The sequence below is a fragment of the Cicer arietinum genome, chromosome 7, assembly GCF_000331145.2.
Source record: "Cicer arietinum cultivar CDC Frontier isolate Library 1 chromosome 7, Cicar.CDCFrontier_v2.0, whole genome shotgun sequence".
NCBI classification, from domain to species: domain Eukaryota; kingdom Viridiplantae; phylum Streptophyta; class Magnoliopsida; order Fabales; family Fabaceae; genus Cicer; species Cicer arietinum.
Window position 1 is genome coordinate 50,474,675 of NC_021166.2, and position 20,505 is coordinate 50,495,179.

General features: G+C 26.4%; 1 protein-coding gene across 1 annotated transcript; it reads left to right on the forward strand.

Annotated features, from left to right (window-relative positions):
• The first annotated feature begins 13,302 nt into the window (after positions 1 to 13,302).
• LOC101505287 (cytochrome P450 704C1-like) lies at positions 13,303 to 19,031 on the forward strand. The gene is made up of 5 exons (XM_004510874.4): positions 13,303 to 13,961; positions 15,508 to 15,792; positions 16,428 to 16,766; positions 18,153 to 18,353; positions 18,645 to 19,031. The coding sequence occupies exons 1-5, from the start codon at positions 13,437 to 13,439 to the stop codon at positions 18,843 to 18,845; spliced, it is 1,551 nt and encodes a 516-aa protein (XP_004510931.1). The 5' UTR covers positions 13,303 to 13,436; the 3' UTR covers positions 18,846 to 19,031.
• The last annotated feature ends 1,474 nt before the right edge of the window (positions 19,032 to 20,505 follow it).

The following is a 20,505-nucleotide window of genomic DNA, read 5'->3' on the forward strand; positions in this document are numbered from 1 at the left end:
TTTAATATTTTTATGAGTATTAAAATAATTAAATTAATACTAATTTGAAATAAATTAAAATGCAAATATTAAATTATTAAGGTATGGTGAGTGGGGGTTCATTGAGGGACTCATTTTTATTATAGAGAGGGACTCGTTTCGAAGAACAAAGCATTGAAAAAAACTTAGTGTATGTTGTTAAAATATTATGTGCCATGTAGGGACTATTCAAGGAATCGACAAAGTGAAGTAATTTAAAGATATTTGATTGGAGATTCTTTAGGAGAGTAAAAAGATAAACGAACGCTATATCATAATGCCTTAACTTAATTTAAAGTTTTAAATCGGTCCTTTATTTTTTTAAAATTAATTATTTATATTTAAAAATATTTAGACACTTGAATTACCTTCAATTTTTAATCTATTTATGTTATAAATTTGTGTACACGGTCATTAAATGAAAGAAAAAAATTAAAAACTATATATTAATTTCGATTAATAATACGGATATTTAATTAGAGATGTAACATAGATGTTATCTTAATAAATTGATAGCATAATTTTTTTTTAATGGTAAAATAAATTTTTAGGTAATAAATTATTGGAAAAATTAGAGTTAATTATCTCAATAGTATAGAATATTTTTTTTTCTCCACGTGTGCATGACCAACATAAACAATTTCACAATAATAATTGGCAGAAAATTAAATATGAGACAAACACAATTTTAACGTAGAAAATTTTCCTCAAATTGAGAAAATAAGAACCACGAGAACTAGTCAAGTAAAAACTTCCACTATAATAATTAATTGATACAGTAGAATCTTCCTAATTCCTATCAATCAACATAATAACAACCTTATAACCTTCCAACAACCTTTCTTTTGTTTCTGTTACGACACTATTTCATTGCTCTTCCTTAGAGATTTCTAAACCATTTTATTTTTCCTTAACATGAGCAAAGCCCAATAAAACACAACAACAATTGGTGGGTTCTACTTAGGGAGTGAGTCCACCCAAAAAATCTTCCCCTCACGACTCAAGTGAGAAGATACTGCTCAACCATGTCATCCTTCTTTTTACAGCATATAATCTTCGACACATGCAAGACCTTCGTCACCATATCTGAACCATTCTCATCAGTATGAATCTTCTCAATTAAAAATGACTTCATTTCCAGTGCAACTCGCATCCAATGATACCGCACTTCAATATACTTCGACTTTACATGAAAAGTTGAATTCTTGTTAAGATGGCACTATGACTGTTGCATAATAACACAAACTTGTCTTGTTTGAGGCATAATTCATGTAGGAATTTCTTCATCCAAAAGAGTTATTTGAAAGCTTCGGTTGTTGCAATGTATCTGCTTCGGTTGTGGATAAAGCAACACACTTTTGTAATCTTGATTGTCAAGACACAACTCCCCCTACAAACGCCATCATATAACCAAAAGTAGATTTTCTAGAATCAAGATCATCTGTCATATCTACATTTGTGTAGCCATCCGACATAGGTTCACCACCTCCATAGCATAAACACACTTTGGAAATGCCTCTGATGTATTTGAGAATCCACGTCATTGCTTGCTAATGATCTTTACCATGATTTGAGATAAATCGACTAACAACTTCAACTGCATGAGCAATATATGGCCTTGTGCATACCATAACATGCATCAAACTACCAATTGCGAATGAATAAGGAACCTTCTTCATCTCTTATTTGTTTTTCTCACTTGTAGGATATTTATCAGAATTCAATTTAAAATGAGTAGTAAGTGGAGTACTAACAGGTTTGCAATTGCTCATGTTGAATCTCTCTAAAATTTTCTCAATATAATTGTGTTGAGACAACCACAATTTATTATTCTTACTGTTACAAGTAATTCTCATGCCCATAATTTGTTTTGCAGGACTCAAGTCTTTCATTGCAAAAGACTTGTTCAAATCTTTCTTTAGAGATTGAATCTTCTTAGTGTCATGACCAATTATCAGCATCTCATCCACATATAACAAGAGAATAATATAATCACCATCAGAGAATTTCTTGACAAACACACAATGGTCAGAAGTAGTTTTACCGTACCCATGTTTCTCCATGAAAGAATCAATTTTCTTGTACCATTGTCAAGGTGTTTGCTTGAGCCCGTACAAGTTTTTCTTCAATTTATACACAAGCTGCTCTTTACCTTTGACTTTGAAACCCCCTGGTTGCTCCATATAGATCTCTTCCTCCAAATCGCTACGAAGAAATGCAGTTTACACATCAAGTTGTTCAACTTCTAGGTTAGCTGTTAACCCAAGCACAACTCATATAGAGGACATCTTCACCACATGTAAAAGAATTCATCAAAGTCAATACCTTTTCTCTTATTAAAACATTTCACAATCAATATTGTTTTGTATCTTGGTTGTGAACTATTATCTTATACCTTTATCTTGTATACCATTTGTTCTTGAGTGTTTTTCTGCCCTTAGGCAAGTTTACCAAATCAAATTTGTGATTCTCATGCAATAAATTCATTTCCTATTGCATGGCCTTCAACCATATTTTTTAATCAACATTTGTAATAGCTTCTTGATAATACTCTGACTATCCACTATCAGTGATCATCATATTCTCATCATCTACCTGGATATCTGCCTGTTCAACAAAAGTTTCTGCATGGAGCTTAGGCGCAACATCAATCTAACTTCTTGAATTTGGTTTCTGTTTCTCAGCTTTATCAAAATCTTCAGTAGTCTGATCTTCAAGAAATATCACGTCTTGACATCTGATAATTTTTTTTGTCAATCGGATCCCACAATCTATGACCAAATTTTTTATCACCATAACCGAGGAATACACACTGTTTGGATTTACTATCAAGCTTGGACCTCTCATCTCTTGGAACGTGAGAAAAACCTATGTTGCCAAAAACTTTCTAATGACAGTAATAGACATATTTCCCTGTCCACACTCTATTTGGAACATCACCGTCAAGTGAAATAGAAGGAGAAAGATTGATCAAATCCACTACATTTTTCATTGCTTCATACCAAAAGGATTTTGATAATTTTGCATGAGATTGCATACATCTGATTATGTCATTAATCGTACGATTCATTCTCTCTACAACACCATTATGCTGAGGTGTCTTTCAAACTATTTTCTCAAGCCTGATTTCATGTTCTCTACAATACTATTCAAACAAACCACTATATTCACCACCATTATCTAATCGAACACATTTTAATTTCCTCCATTTTTCTCTTTCAACACTTGCATGAAAATGCTTGAAGACTCCAAGTACCTGGTCTTTAGATTTCAAAGGAAAGACCCACACTTTTCTAGAGTGGTTGTCAATAAAAGTTACAAAATATGATGCACCACCAAGAGATTTACTATTCTTCATACAAACATCAATACGAACTAAATCAAGAATATTTTTCCTCCTTTGAGGACTAGTATTATGAAAAGAAACTCTATTTTGTTTTCTAGTAAAATACTGAGTGCAAGTTTTTAGAGACGTACCTTTCACTGGAAGAAAATTTTTCTTCCCGATTATATTGAGTCCTTTATCACTCAAGTGACTGAGGCGCATATGTCATAAATCAGAAGATGCATCTTCAATTGCATTCACTTCTTCCTTGCATAGCTTCGTAGACATTCTATAGAGAAAAGTGAAACTTCTCCTTTACGACCACTAGGGACCCTTTGGTGATTTTACATATACCACCACCACCAAAGCAAGTGTGTTAACCTTCAATATCCAAGGCTTTCACCAAAATCAAATTGAGAAGAATATCAGGAACATGTCTAATATTCTTCAATTGAAGCTTGCAACCAATCTTAGTTTCAACCCAAACATCTCCCATACCGATGATTTTACATACTCCTTCATCTCCCATTTTTACCATGCCAAAATCACCAGCATTGTAAGATGAGAAAAAATCACGCTTAAGAGTAACATGATATGAGACACCCGAATCAATAATCCAAGTTGAATCCTGACATGCAAGGTTTATGGAATTATCATCACAAACACTGTAGACATTACTAATAGATGCAACTATTGTTGTATCTTTTATCATTTTTCTTCTCTTTGTCTTCACCTTTTTCCCTTGATTGATCTCTTTTAAGGAACATGCAATTTATTTTTATGTGACCCGCTTTGCCAGAATCCCCATCTTTGTATTTCATATTCACCAGCTTCCCCACATCTTGTTAGCATTTATTTCAGTTTTAACATGTGGATATACACTCAAATCCAACCATTTCTTGATCAACACCATTGCCTTTCTATTCATCTTCTTTCAGTCAATGTCATATTTATTTGTGGGTTTAATAGTGTCACCCTCAATAGGATCATACAAATCTTTATTGTATAACATGTCTTCCATGAGAGTCTTCCAAATTGTGTAATTAGAAGAATTGAGTTTAATCATATTCAGACATTTACTTTCCTCCTCCATTTAAATGCACAAATCAAATCAACCGAAATATTTTTTCTCCCACCTTTGCAGATAAATGGTCGAACATAAAATACAACTCCATAGAACAATAATAATTGACAAAAAAATTTAAATATAAGAGAAACACAGTTTTTAACGTGTTTAACTTCCTTCAAATTGAGAGAATAAAAATCATGAGACCTAATTCAATAAAAACTTCCACTATAATAACTAATGGGTACATCAGAGTCTTCATAATAATAATAAGGAACATCAATCAACAATAACAATAACCTTATAACATTTCACTAAAGTGGGTATTCCAAAGTAACTCTCAAAGAATGTAAAACTACTCAGACTATTACCACCAGACCCAACATTTTTTCTTCTCTTCTCCTATTTTTTTGATGCCGCAGCCTTTCTTTTGTTTCTATTACAATGCTATTCTATTGCTCTTCCTTAGGGATTTCTAAATCCCTTTTATTTTTCCTTCGCGTGGGCCAAGCCCAATAAAACATTTTGATCTTTTTTTTTCTTCTTTAATAATAATAATAATAATAATAATAATAATAATAATAATAATAATAATAATAATAATAATAATAATAATAATAATAATAATAATAATAATAATAATAATAATAATAATAGAGTAAAATTGGTAGGTTTCACTAGGAGAGTGAGCCCACCCAACACAAATTTATAGCAGAAATTGTGTAAAATGAATTGTTGTTCAATCATGTAAACATTTTTAAAGGAAAATTCTAGAGGATATCTTAAATTTATACTTCTACTCCACATTTTATACAAATAAGCTATTTTTTATTTTTTATTTTTTTTCTTGTACCTTTATAACTTCAACTTGAGTTCTAGTAAACTTAAAAAAAAATTCATAAAACAAATATATTTTAAAAAATTTAAATTTTATTTACGGAATTTTTTTTTAAAATTTTATGTAGTACATTTATGTTTTGAAAACGTGAAAAAAGAATTTCAAACACAAATATATTTTAGATAATTCAAACTTTGTGTACCGAATTTTTTTTCAAGTTTTCTAATATACAAATATGTTTTGGAAAACTTTTTCAAGTTTTTTGAGATACAAATTTTTCTAAAAAACTCAAACTTTGTATATCAAAAAACATTTTCAAGTTTTTCAGAACACAAATTGGTACCACAACGTATGAAGTTTAAATTTTTGTTTTATTAAAAAAGAGTAAAATTAAATTTTTATTAGAATATAAGGTAGGAATATACATATGAGTATATAAAATAAAATTTTCTTTTTAAAGATATATAAAGAATTAATTTGACAACAAAAATAATTAAAAATTTGATTGAAACTTTAAATTCTGTTAAAAGACCTATGAAATAGTTTTTCTAAAAACATACAAGTACCAGATTATTTTTATTGTGATTTTAAGATTATTTATATATATCAAGAAAGGAAATGTTATCTTTTATAGAATTATTTATATTTTTCTATAATGTCCTTAATTAGAAAAATTCTTTAGCACCTATGAAAAAATGGTGGGTACTATGTATATAATAAAAAAAACGATTGAACCTCAAATGATTGGCTATACTATACTATAGAGTGTTCTTAAATGATTTAATATGTTTCACATATTTTTCCTATAATACCACTTCTTTCGTCCCTTTTGTGAGGACTTTTTTTTTTTTTTAACGTATATTAGTATATTAATAATAGTAGATAATGAATTTAATATGTTCATTTTATGTGTAATTATTCATCTAATTATGTATGAATGAACTCAATCTAATTATTTATCTTTTAAGATAAACTAGTAGTGTTAATAAATTATATGTTTGGAAACTAATAAATGTGTCTAGTAATTTAACAAGAACACTTTTGTTTTTTTTTTTTTCAATAGTTGGTTATAATTATAGAGTTTAATTGTCATATATTGTTTGTGTTAAATATTTTATATTGTTAGTACATTACAATCATTCATGTACTTGACTTTAGAAGTAGTTAAAATAAAAATCGAATACCTCTAATGATCTAATGGTTGTGATTGACTAATAGTATAAAAAAAATTATGTTAAAATTATCTTACTAGTTCATCAAAATATATGCTCAATATTTAGATTAGACATATAATCATACTTTAGTGCGGAAACTAAATAAACATATATATGAGCATGTGTATGAACATCATGTTGTTTTATCAAAGATTTTAGAAATACCTCGATTTATCGCATTGGTGGGTTCTCGACAACGAACATAAACAATCTCTAAGTGTTGATCCTGGAACACATAGATAGAAGATAGACAAATGATGATCACCTGTTAGCTTGTGATTCTTCCTCAATGTATACTCCTTATGCTTGAGCACTCCTCATATGAAGAGAAGAGAAAATATGCATTGTATATGGCATATTGGAGACCATAACCTATATATAGGATGATAGCCAATTAAAGTTTCCATTATTCCTAAATGAGTCATCAGTGACATCCACTAATATTTAGGCTCATATTAATTAATTAAAAAATTAATTATCATAATAGAAATATAATAAACCTTATTACTTAATTTGATCATCAATCAATTAAGGTTCTTAATTGATAAATAGTTAATATAATTAAATAACCAAATGTGTCAACAAAAACATATTGAAATGTAATAATTAATAAAATATTTCACCTCATATCAATAACTATATCATAATTTTTAAGGCGTGAACCTGAATGTTATTTTTCTTAAAATTTCTCTTTTATAATTTGATCCACCTCATATCAATAATGGGATCACTGCAGTTGTCGTCATTGACTTATAATGTGTCTAAACATCAATGATCACCACATCAATGGGCTTGAGATGACATCGATTAATATAGATGAGTGACATAGATATTTCATACAATGTGATCTCTTTATCATGCATATTTTCATCTGGTTCAACATAAGTCTTTAGTTCTCACTAAAGTTTCTTAAGTGTGAATTCAATATTTGCACACACAATATTTTTACGGTTATATATTAATAACCTCGTAAACTTTACTTCTGCTGAAATCTATAACATAAAGTCTAATCGAAAAAACAAAAGCATGGAACATAAAGGAAGAGATACTATCCCTAATCCAGCACATTCTTAATGACAACAACCATATAGAAGACCTTAGTTTGTCAAACTTTTTGTTAGTGGGTCAGCTTGCATAAAGTCTATCTTTTTATGTTCTATTCTTCAACAACAATAACATGTATATCAATACACTTTATAAAACTTTTGTTGAAGCAATTTACGATTGATTTATGTCGCCATATAACTTGAGTGATATTTCAAAGCCTTTAACTATAAACAACCAACTAACATAAATCAATCAACCATTTACCGCGTTAAGGTTTCCACTTTATGTAGACATCTAAAAACTTTGAGTCAAACATATTGATGGTCTCCAAATTATAAGATCTCTGATTTGCGATCATAAACTCTACTGTTCTCTTTTACAATCCTCATGATTGCCTTTAGTAACAATTCAACCTTTAATTGCTCAAGTATCTATCAAATGATTTTATTACATAAGCTATTTTCAAATGCATATAAATAAGATCACACATAAGACTCACCACAACTAAAGCATAGGGAAATATTTAATTTCTTAAATTTCCAAATATTCTTTTGGATAAAATTTGAGAATAAAATAGTCTCTTTTTAGTCATTGAGAGATGTTCTTTAATTTACTATCTTTCATGTCAATTTTACTTATAACTTTATTGATATAGCTCGTTTTTTATAACTCAACAAGACTTTGAGAATGATCTCTAAGTATCAGGATACCTAATACAAAAGAGGCATCCAAAGATCTTTGTTCACTAAACTTTCGTTTAGAGATTTCTCGATTGCACAATAAATAAAACATAGCCGACATAATTAAGTGATGAATATAAATTTACACCCACTAATCTTGTAATACTCTCATTTATCCATAATAGTTGTCTCAAAGTCAAATGAGATAATTACCATATGAAACTTTGTGGTATCATTAGTGAGACTTAATATTAACTCAAACTTAATCATTACATCAATATTGCAAATTATTTACTTTGTGTCTATTGGCATAAAGTTTTTTAGTTTGCGCCATATTATTTCATAAATGTTATCATTTAAAAATACCATATTGACTTTCATCTTAGGTACCTCTAAAATATCATAATGATTAACAAGTGTCAAGAGTGTCCTAAAAGAGTCTTTTAAAAATACAAATTGAAGTTTTCTTTACTGTCAATCATTTTCGATATCTAATGCTTAAGTTCTTAAGAGTGTTGAATTTGACCTTTATAAATAATTTTCTTAACTTGATTGAGAGGAAGAATATAATATACTCATGAGGATCTAAATTTGCTATATTGATAGCCACTATATGAATTAATTTAAAATCAATTCTTCCTCACTCAATTTTATTATTTTTAACCAAATATCTCCCCCAAATTCAATATCCACAAAAACTATGCATATATTGTCTTTATTTTATTTTATTTTTTTAATTTGAAACCAAAATTTATACCTCTTTAAATTTTCAGCAATTATAGAATACCATTACTTATAACTTAATTAAATCTAACAATATATAAATTTAAAAAAATATGAATAAATTGTTTCAAAATAAAAACTCAAAAATTAATTTTATTTCTTCAAAGAGAAATTAAAACAAAATTTAATCAAAATAATGATTCAACCAAATTGTCTTTTAAATATAATTGTAATTAAGCAAGTAATGACAATCCAATATATATATATATATATATATATCCAATATATATATATACACACACTGAAAATCTCAATCTTTATCGACTTTGCTCACATTGAATTGATGTATCGTTAAACATCAATAGACATAATTCGTTAGAACATATTTCATTTTCTTAATCTTTTTTATTTATTTTCCCTTATCTTTTGATATTTTTTCAAATAAGTACTGCTTTATTTTATCTTACTTCTTCATTTTTTTTCTTGTACACCTTATGAAATAATCTTATTTAAATGATTATTTATAATTTTAAGATCTTCAACGTAATTATGAAAGGAGAATATTAAATACTATATTTTGATCAAGTTATCTAATACTCAAAATTTCAGCTTATTTGTAAGATCAAATATTTACATAATGTGCTCTTTATGTTTTCTTTGCCTAATAATCTCAATGAAATATTAACTCTCCAACAAGTGCTTAATTTCACATTATTCCTGTAACAATACTTTAATTTAAGTAAAGAAAATATGACAAAATGTCATCTTAAGTAACACCTCTAATATCTTTGGAATATCATGTTTTATAACACTACAAGAATAATATATTTGTGGCGGCAAAAAGCCCCACAAATGAAAAAACTGCCAAAAAGAGCATATTTTTAGTGTCCTAAGACAGTCACAAATAAGCTGGTCACAACACTTTGTGGCGGCCAAATTAGCCACAAGTGTTGGTTTTTAGGTTACCATTTGTGAAAACTTAAGTCGTCACAAATTTGTGACAAAAAAGGCAACCACAATTTTTGACGTCACATATTAATATAATTTAAAAAGTGAAAATATATATTTTTTAAATAATATATACAAAAATAAAAATATAATTTTAATATTAATTAAAATTGTCAATAATTAATTAACTTATTATTACTATACAAAATAAAAAATTACAAAATTAATAAATTATATCATACAAAAATAAAATAAAACACGCCATAATTTAATAATAATATTTAAATTATTCATACGAACCAAAAATAAAATAGAAAAAATTATTGAAATGCATAAATCATCATAATGACTCATCTGATCATTAGTTCCACTTCATCCATTATTATTTGGTGGAATATTATCCGACGACAAAGTCGCATAAGTATTAATTAGTGGTATAGAAGCTAACATGATTTGAAATTACATTTTCTCTTCAAGTACACTACTACTAGTCAACAAAGTCATAGTTGGTTGATGTTGATTATTATCTGGTCTGATCAAGTCAGAGTTGTTGGCATAGTTGGTCAGTATGGAGTTTCATTTGTTTGAGGTTGAGGAGCCCCAGTTGAAAAAAGCGACACATTAATAATAATTATTAAAAGAATATTGTTGTTAGAACATTGGTTGTTGTTGTTGCTGCTGAAAGGAGAAATTTGGAGGTCATCGTTGTTGTTGGAAGTTTGGAGGTTGCTATTATAGGGAGTATTGTTGTTGTTGCTAGAACATCGGTGGTTAGTTCTAAGTTTGTGAATATTGTTGTTGCTGCAGAGGGGGGAACTGCTAGTGAAAAGTTGGAGGAAATTGTTGAGATGAAAAATGTTGTTGTTGTTGAAACTTTTGTTGCCAATATGCATTTAATTTTCTAATTGTTGCTTGTATCAGTCGTTGTGTTTTTGTTCTTTCTCAGACATAGATTGTTCCTTTAATTGTTCAACATTGTCAACAGATGTTGACAGACAATGAGATTGATCTGTACTAAGATAAGAAAAAAATTCAGTATGAATATATCCTAATGGGCTATTTACAAATGTTGATGATAAATTACCGATATCCAACACACGTCCTTAATTTGTATTTGCCACCATTAATGTTCAGAAAGTTTGTAGTCTTATATTGTAAGGAGTAACAATAACATGCCAACAAAAATAAGGATTAGACGATGCTTGTATATTATATTCAAATTTTATTAAGTTAACGAAAAATATATATATAATTAATATAATTCATTAAAATTTATTCGTAAAAAATAACAACACAAATTTTTAAAAAATTACGTAGATTTATTAAATGTGTCGGTAACATTTGAACAATCTTTTTCAATATGATCATTTAGTCGACATAATCTGTATTTTCTTGGTATTTTTTCTCTAACGTTCATTTCAATTCTAATACGAGTATTATTTAACGAAATTTTTTAATTCTCCACATTTCAAGATTGTGATACAATGTTTCATCCTCAAGAACAAGAAGATGACGAAAAACAAGAACAAGAAAAAACTCGTGATATATCAAGATATCGACAAAATCTTGTACGTGTGAGAAAAGTTCAACAATGTGGTATTGGATGTCACCTTCGACATTCACTTTGTTGTAATTTTTGTAACATTTGCCTTATTATTTTTTATGAATGAATTTTAATGAATTATATATATATATATATATATATATATTTATATATTTATATATATTTTTGTTAACTTTAAAAAAAATAGATGTGAGAACTCTATTTTATAAAAGGCGACTTCTTTTATCAAAAAATAAATAAAAATAATCCCTTAAGGAAGTCATATTTTAGAAAAGAAACTTGTAACTAAGTAAAAAAAAGATATTTTGATATATAATTTTTAAAATTGATTAGTACGATAATTTTTTTTTCAAATTAAAGTTATTGAAAAAAAATCCAACAAATGTTTATAATATAAATTAGAGTGTATAATTGGAAAAAATAATTAATATATTATTTTTGAATGAAATATATTAATAAAGTAGTTGAATTGATGTATCTGATTAAAAATTTAATGTAAATATATTAATTTTTTAATTTATTTTATTTCAGATAAAATATATGATAAATTGAAAAATGGTCATTTATTTTTAAAGTTGATCACTTGTGGATCATAGAGAATAAAATTTGAAATGTATACTTAAAAATAAAAAAAGGAAGAATTATTTTAAAAGAAAAGACAAAGGGAAGAAAATATAAAGAAATTTAAGAAACTGTGAAATTTAGAGTATTTGACCTTCATGTCACGTGTGCTCCAGAATCCACGCGTCTTAGCTTTGCATATCGAGATCACTCACGGAACACAAGATTAACGTTTTCAACAACGTTATAAAATTCAATTATTCATCACACTCTTTTTCTTTCATAAATGAAAAATCCAACAGCACGCTTCTGTTATAAGATAGAAAAAGATTTTAAGATATATTGAATATTTGTAAAGAGGTTTATATTTATTTTCTTTAGTAATATAATTGAAAACTAAATCGTATTAGTGCACGATATTAATTAATGTCCACTCAATTAAAAAATATGGTAAAATCAAAAATAGAAGTTTACATAAAAAATAATCAATTATAATTTATTTTTAATTGAATATATTTATATTTAGTTCTTTAACTAGATTACTATTTTGATCAAATCACATAAATTAATAAAGTGTATAGTATTATTAAATTTATTGAGAAAAAATATTTTGTATTAATATATCTTTTAATAGTGAAAATTAGTTAATATTTTTCATATAGTATTTTTTGTTGATCGTAAAAAAATGATAAATTAGTTATTAGTATGTTAGTAAAGAAATAATTAATACAGTTAAAAATTCAAAAAAAATTCTTAAAAAGAGAATTAAATTTTAAAAAGGTCTTATATTTTTAGAATAGTACTATTTGTCTAACAAAATTACTCCATTCTTTTTACAATAAATAATCCATTTGAAATTGTCATCTTCATTTTCAAGTATTGGTAATTTGATTTAGTCTTCGTTAACGTTATCATAAATGAGAGTAGTGTAAATAATATTAATTAGAGATCAGCATAATTGGTGGAAAAAATATTAGTTCTATTTTATAATAATTGATAATTTTATAAAAAAAAATGGTATAAAAATAAATTATTATTTTAATTTTTAATAAACTTTTTACTAATTCTACCCTTCAATTAATAATACTCGTATCATTTTTAATACAATCTCTTTCATTATACATTTATGACACTAATAATATGTCAATACCTAATAAAAATAATTTGGTAAAAGTAGTATCATGTTTCTTTCATTTATATATTTTTTTAATATGTATGAAACAATCGAATGACTAAATTATTATGAAAATAAATGAGTAATTAGTATTTCTTAAAACTTAAAGATGATAATTGGGCATTTTGCAAACATTAAAATGCTAAATATCTCTTTAATTGCACAAACTCACACTAACCAAGTTGCATTAGCCCATGAGTCAAACAAAAAAAACTTACATTAGCTCACACAAAGAGACACAAACACACTAATTAATCAAAATTGAAGACCAAATTAAGATGAACATGTTGTTCTTGTTCTTGTTTTATTCCACATCAATTCTATTTCTATGTCTCATCCTTCTCTTCTCAATTCTCACACTCACAACATTCATTGGTCAATCCATAGGAAACCCAAAATACCCACCAGTCAAAGCCACATTCTTTAATCAACTCATCAATTTCACAACACTTTTTCATTACCTAACACAAATTGCAAAAACCAATCCAACTTTTAGAATCCTTGCTCCTAAGAAAAGCAAGATTTACACAACCGACACACAAAATGTGCAACACATACTTAAAACAAATTTTCATAATTACTCAAAAGGGAAGTTTAATCATGATACTATTGTTGATCTTTTTGGTGAAGGGATTTTTGCTGTTGATGGTGATAAATGGAAGCATCAAAGGAAGCTTGCTAGTTTGGAGTTTTCAACTAGAGTTCATAGAGATTTTAGTTGCAATGTTTTTAGAAGGAATGCTGTTAAGTTGGTTAGAGTTGTGTCTGGATTTTCTAATGCTGGATTGGTCTTTGATATACAAGTAAGTTGTGTACATAATTTGTTTCATACAAGTGGAATTTTACTATATTTAATTGGTAGAAAAAATTAAATCAGCAACCAAAATTAATTTAGAGAAAAAAAATCAATCTTTTAATTTTGTTGATAAGTGTTAGACACGCGTATATAATAAATGATTTTATTTTTTGTCTTTAATTTGCTTATAGCTAGTGAGTTTTAAAGTTGAAATTTGTACTATTCATATATATTTTTTTGTCGACTAAATCCATATTTTTTCTAGCAAGTTTGTGTTATCAATTTATGGTGGCTAGTTCCTAGCTATTTAGAACCAATTAATCTATGGAAAATAGCAATGATGTGGTGGTGGAAATGGAAGAAATAGTATTAATGACTTTAGTGCTTCAACATATTTGAATCGTTTGATCTCTAGATCTAGATTTAAAGTTTAATTTTAATTAATTTAAAATTTAGAATTTGAACTTAAATTTAGAGCATTTAATGTTGATTTAACAATTAAAAATTAGTCACTTGTCATTAAACAACTATAGTAAAAGATCCAAAATAATAAAAGAAATTAGTCTCTTGTCATTAAAAAAATGATTTTTTGTTAGAATGGATAGAAAGATAGTTTGGATTCAAAATTTTAAGAAAGTGGTGACCATAGGCTAATTTTGGATTTGCCTACCCCTTCCCCCATAAATTAATTAAAAAGATGAGAGTTATCAAGTCAACATGTGGGCATATACAAGTGGCAAAATAAACTTCTTCCACTTGACTTCTAAAAAGATCACATTTGTGCTTAGAAATATGAATAATGACAAAAAAAAAATTGTATTTTTTGTCTGGAAAAAGAATAAATATATTTTTTTTTTACTAAAAATATATTTTAGAAATGCATGTGAAAGGAGACAAAGAAGCCCGTCAATTTGTTAAAAAAATAAAATAAGATTCTTTCATAACAAGTAATAATTATTTCTTTTAGAATTGGCCCAATTAGATGAACAAGTAAGGCCCGATAATATTGACAAATGTCATTTTAGAATTTAAGTCATACGCAGTCAAACCAAAGCTTTTAGCCTTATAAAGACTTATAACGATTGATCATTCACTTCCTATTATTTATTCACAAGATATAACAATGCTATCAAAAACACGTTTCCGATAATATATTTTACTCTATTTTTCATTATTGGAAGAAAAGCTCCGATAACTTCTAGTGTTTAAGGAGTAAAAAACAAAAATATTTAGTTGAATATAACACTCACAAGACACATTTCATATTTTGAAACCATTAAACACAAAACTTTCACAATAATGTTTCTATATTTGATTCTTTTAACATGTATCAATAGTCCACATGTTTGGGTTTTTTATGCAAATAATTTACTATCTAGACATAAGAAAATCAAGGGGTACATTAGCTTCTTTTGTTTTTTTGTTATGCATATATGTTAATTTTTTTTTCCATATGTGCTTTGAAGTGGATACTAATTAATTAATTTTATCACGGTAGAATATTGAGCAAGATATGAATGATAATCTTTCTTTAATAAATTTTATATTTTTAGGATAAATTAATGAAATGCACTTTGGACTCCATATTTGAAGTTGGGTTTGGAGTGGAATTGAATTGTTTGGAGAGATCAAGCAAGGAAGCAAATATCTTCATGAAGGCCTTTGATGATTCAAATGCTTCTGTATTTAGAAGATATTTGGACCCCTTTTGGAAGATTAAAAGGGTTCTTAACTTTGGATCAGAAGCTTCCCTCAAGAAGAATGTCAAAATAATTGATGATTTTGTTCATAGTCTAATCAAGACCAAAAAGGAACTTTTATCAGTGCAAAAAGATTTTGTAAGTTCAACAACTTTCCATTCTGCGTTGATTATATTCCATCTAAATGATATACTTATTATTATTAAAAATAAATTAAATTTTAATTCTTATTTTACTAACTATTTTTTTTCTGTGTGAAATAAAAGTAATTTCTTTTAAGTTATTTAAATCAATTATTTTCAATAAACCTTTCATTTATTTTAAAAACATTTAAGACGGATAGTTAAATATTTTACATTAAAAAAAAATCTATTAAATTTAACTTGTTTTTTATATGAAATGTAGAAAAATAATTGCTCTTAACTTAAATTTTTTAATATTAATGAAGATAATTTTTTTTTTTTATAATAGTGACCAAAAGAAATATATATTAACTCTAATGAACAATTTTAAGTTAAGATGTGTCCACATATTTGACTCTGACATTAGTGCAACACGAGGTAGATACATCAAACAAATTTTCTCAAAAACTTTTTATTTTTTCCACCTTTTTGACACTTATACACATATACATTTTTTTGTTAAAAAAATTAAACAAAAATATTTTAAAAGTAATATAATAGTAGTATTTTAATTAGATATTTAAAAAGTATTTAAATAATAATAATAATAATAATAATAATAATAATAATTTTGTGGTGATTTCTTACTAGGAAGATAAAGAGGATATACTTACAAGATTTTTACTAGAAAGTAAGAAGGATCCATCAAATATGACAGATCAATATTTGAGGGATATAATTCTGAACTTTATGATTGCTGGAAAAGACACAAGTGCCAACACTTTGTCATGGTTCTTCTACATGCTATGCAAGAATCCTCTTATACAAGAAAAGGTGACACAAGAAGTGATAAATGTTACTTCTACACATGAAAGTCAAGTAAATTTAGATGAATTTGTGACCAATATTACAGATGCCACTCTTGATAGAATGCATTATCTTCATGCAACATTAACAGAGACATTGAGGCTATATCCTGCTGTCCCAATGGTGAGTTCTAAAAATTTTCTTGAAATTAAATAGCCATCAATTTTATGGTCAAAGTAAGTCTAAACATTTTCAATCTTTTCTTTTCTTCACATATGTCTTCTTATGAATTTAGAGCTTTTGACTTGTTTTAATAATAATTATTGTAAATAAACCTTCAATTTAATCTATAAACTATCATTTTTTATTGTGTTTCCTCCCTAAACAGAAAAATATAACAAATACTATTTAAATTCTTTTCAAATTATGAAGTTAGTTTTTGGACTATTCTTCTTTCTCCGATTTTTAACTCAATAGATAAGCTAACTTGATAGATTAATTATAGTTTATAGACTACTTATTATATTTTTATAGTTTATGGACCAAATAAGAGAGACAAAAAAATGTACATTATAAATTAAATATTTACTTTAAGTATCTATGTATTTAGATTAGCTAACTTTATTAAAATTGACGCATTGACCTTAAAATTAACACTTCAATTGAGGGTTTGGATAACTCAACTAATTTGAACTACATGTTGAAGAAGAAATAGAATCAGAGTTAAAACTCTAACGAAAGATAAAAAATATTAACTTAACTAATATATTAATATTTGTCCAATAACGGAGTTATGAATTAATATTTAGAGAGACCATAATCAAAATTTCAATACATCATCGAATGATCTAATTAGCCGGTAGAGATATGAACCAAATTGACTATTGAAATACATGTTGAAAAATTTAACTAACTAATGACAGACACGTTTCAAGAAAAAAATTGACTAACAAAATACAAATTTGACTACTTTTATAGAAAAATTGTTTAATAATTAATTAATTATAAAACTTTAAACACGATTATTTCCCACTCTCCCTCTATAGCTGCATTTGCCTATACAAACCTTTCAATTATCAATACTTGCAATTAAATTATTTTTAATTTTATTTAACTCTTCTCTTTGTGATCACGTGATGTGCAATAAAAAGAGTCTGGTCAATTTAGTTTTTTAAATTGCAGGTGTCACATAATTAATTTTTCGAAATTAACAAATTTTAAAATGATATTTGAAAATGCAAATTCTCAATTACACTAGTCTCTCTAATGCAACATTAAGGGTTAAATTTGCCGACAAAAAAACAATGTAATAAAAAAATACATTTTTTTGTTGTCTATTAACAAAATAGTATAATAACCACCAAAAAACTCATATACATACCATAAACTCATATACAATTACATCACACTTGTAACTTGAACTAAGATTAAAAAAAAAAATAATACAAATTTTATCAATGATATTAGAGTTTCATTGATTTTAAGATTCAAATTGTTGGACATTACAATGCATATAACTAAATTGGTAATTTCCTTGACATTATACAATACATGTGGGTGTGATACAAGAGTGGTAGGACAGCAGAAGAAGAAGACATCCTTCCTGATGGCTACACTGTGAATAAAGGAGAAACAGTTTACTATTTGTCCTATGCTATGGCTAGGATGCCTTACATTTGGGGGGATCATGCTCAACAATTCATACCTCAAAGATGGCTCAAACATGGAATTTTTCAACCTCAATCTTCTTTCAAGTTCATATCTTTTCATGTAAGTCTTACTATTCTTTAATCCTTCTAACTAAGATTCTTTTGAAATTTCTTTAATAATATATACTTCTAATTATGTTTATATTTTTCTGTAAATTATAATAATATTTTATAAAAATATTAACTAATTTTTTCTCGTAAAATAAAATTATAAAATAATATCAATTATTGATAAATTTTATACTACTATTAATTTTTCTTAATTTTCGTGATTCAATGAATAAGGTATTATATTTGGGATAAACAGAGTAATTCTTTTTTATTGACATTAAAATACTTCTTATATTTATAGGGTGGTCCACGTATATGCTTAGGAAAGCACTTTGCTTATAGACAGATGAAAATAGTATCAATGGTACTTCTTCGATTTTTTCGATTTAAATTGGCTAATGAAACAAATAATGTGACTTATAGAACCATGTTCACGCTTCACATTAACAAGGGTCTTTCTCTCTATGCAATTCCAAGATGTGATGTATCCGAAGTAAAGTGATGTATTTGGATGTGTATTTGATATTTCTAAATATCAAATTGTGTATTTGAATGTTTGTTTCTTAATTAATTTGACTATTTTCCATAATAGTGTAACTTGTAATTGTATTGTATCACTCTATCCGTACAATATATTTGAATTTCATAGCTCATCAACTTACTGAAAGGAAAATGTTATTAGTGTAATAGCTCGTGTCATGAATGAAAAAAAAAAATATTTTTTGAAATATTTCATTAATTTTATTTATAGAGTATGATATCTAATTACATAGATTGATTTTTTTTAAATTACATAAATTGAATAACTCAATTATAAATAGTGTTATTCTCGTGAATAGTATATGTATATGATGTTATTTATGACAATTACAAACAAAAGAAATTTTATTTATTAATTAAAATGAAGCGGACTATTTGAAAATGAGAAATATAACTTAATTATCTACCTGTCTATATGTGTTTTATTGAAAAAATGAAAGATGAATTGGAAAGGATAGAGGACTTTGGAGTTTTTTTTTTTTTTTTTCATAATACAAAATCCCCCTAATATGTAGCATCTATAATGAAAAAAATATTTTCATTTTAGACTTTGAGTCAATTTTATTTGATAAAATATAAATTTATATGTTTATATATATATATTTCATTGATTTTTGATATTTTCAATCAACTGTAAATATTTTAATCACTATTCGCTGCTTAGAAACATAAATGATGTTTTTTCTGTCTTTATTTTATTCTAATAACAAAGAGGTCTTATAGACTTCCAGTATTATCTAATTAAATTCAAAAACTATACAACAAATCTTTGTAAGGGCGATGACAAAAGAAAAAATATATAAACTGTGTAATCTTTTATAAGATATTTTTGATTATTAATTTTTTAGAAACTATATCACAAAATTTCCTCAAATATAATAAAAAAAAGTATATTATATTTTCAACAATCCTATACGAATACTTGAATATTAATTTTTTAAGATTCTTCGAGTTTAATATGACAAATATTGAAGTATACTTGAATATTGAATCATCTAGAATTAATTTATAAAAGAATTAAACGAATATTATAATTGCCTTAGCTAAATAAAATTCACAATAAAATATCTATGCAGGAAATATAGAAAATTAACATGAATGAACAAATATTAAAAAAGAACATGAAAGAGCAAAGCAAAGAAAAAGTATTATGATTGTGAATTAGATATAAGTCCAAAGATAATGATAAAAAAAGAAGTATTCTTCCGATATGACCTCTAAGCAATAAAAGATTTTAAAATGTACAGAAAACTAAAGTTTAAAAAACTTGAAAGATGAATAAGAAATCTAGATGAAAAAAATATTGCATTCTATGCTTAATGTGTCTCAACTTCAAGTGTCTTGAACTCTGTATTTATATGATGCACACTACAAAGAGTTACTGAAAGGATCACAAAAGTCATAATAATGTACACATCAATTATTTGTGATTCAGTCCATATGTAACTCATGGACATACATATTTATATTATTATTCATAACATTAACAAGTTTATTATCACTAATATCATTATAAATTTAGATAAGACTCTTCTAACTCACTTTAGAGAATAAAATGAATAATATCAATTATTAATAAATTAATTAATTGTTGATATTATATTAGTATATATGACCATTCA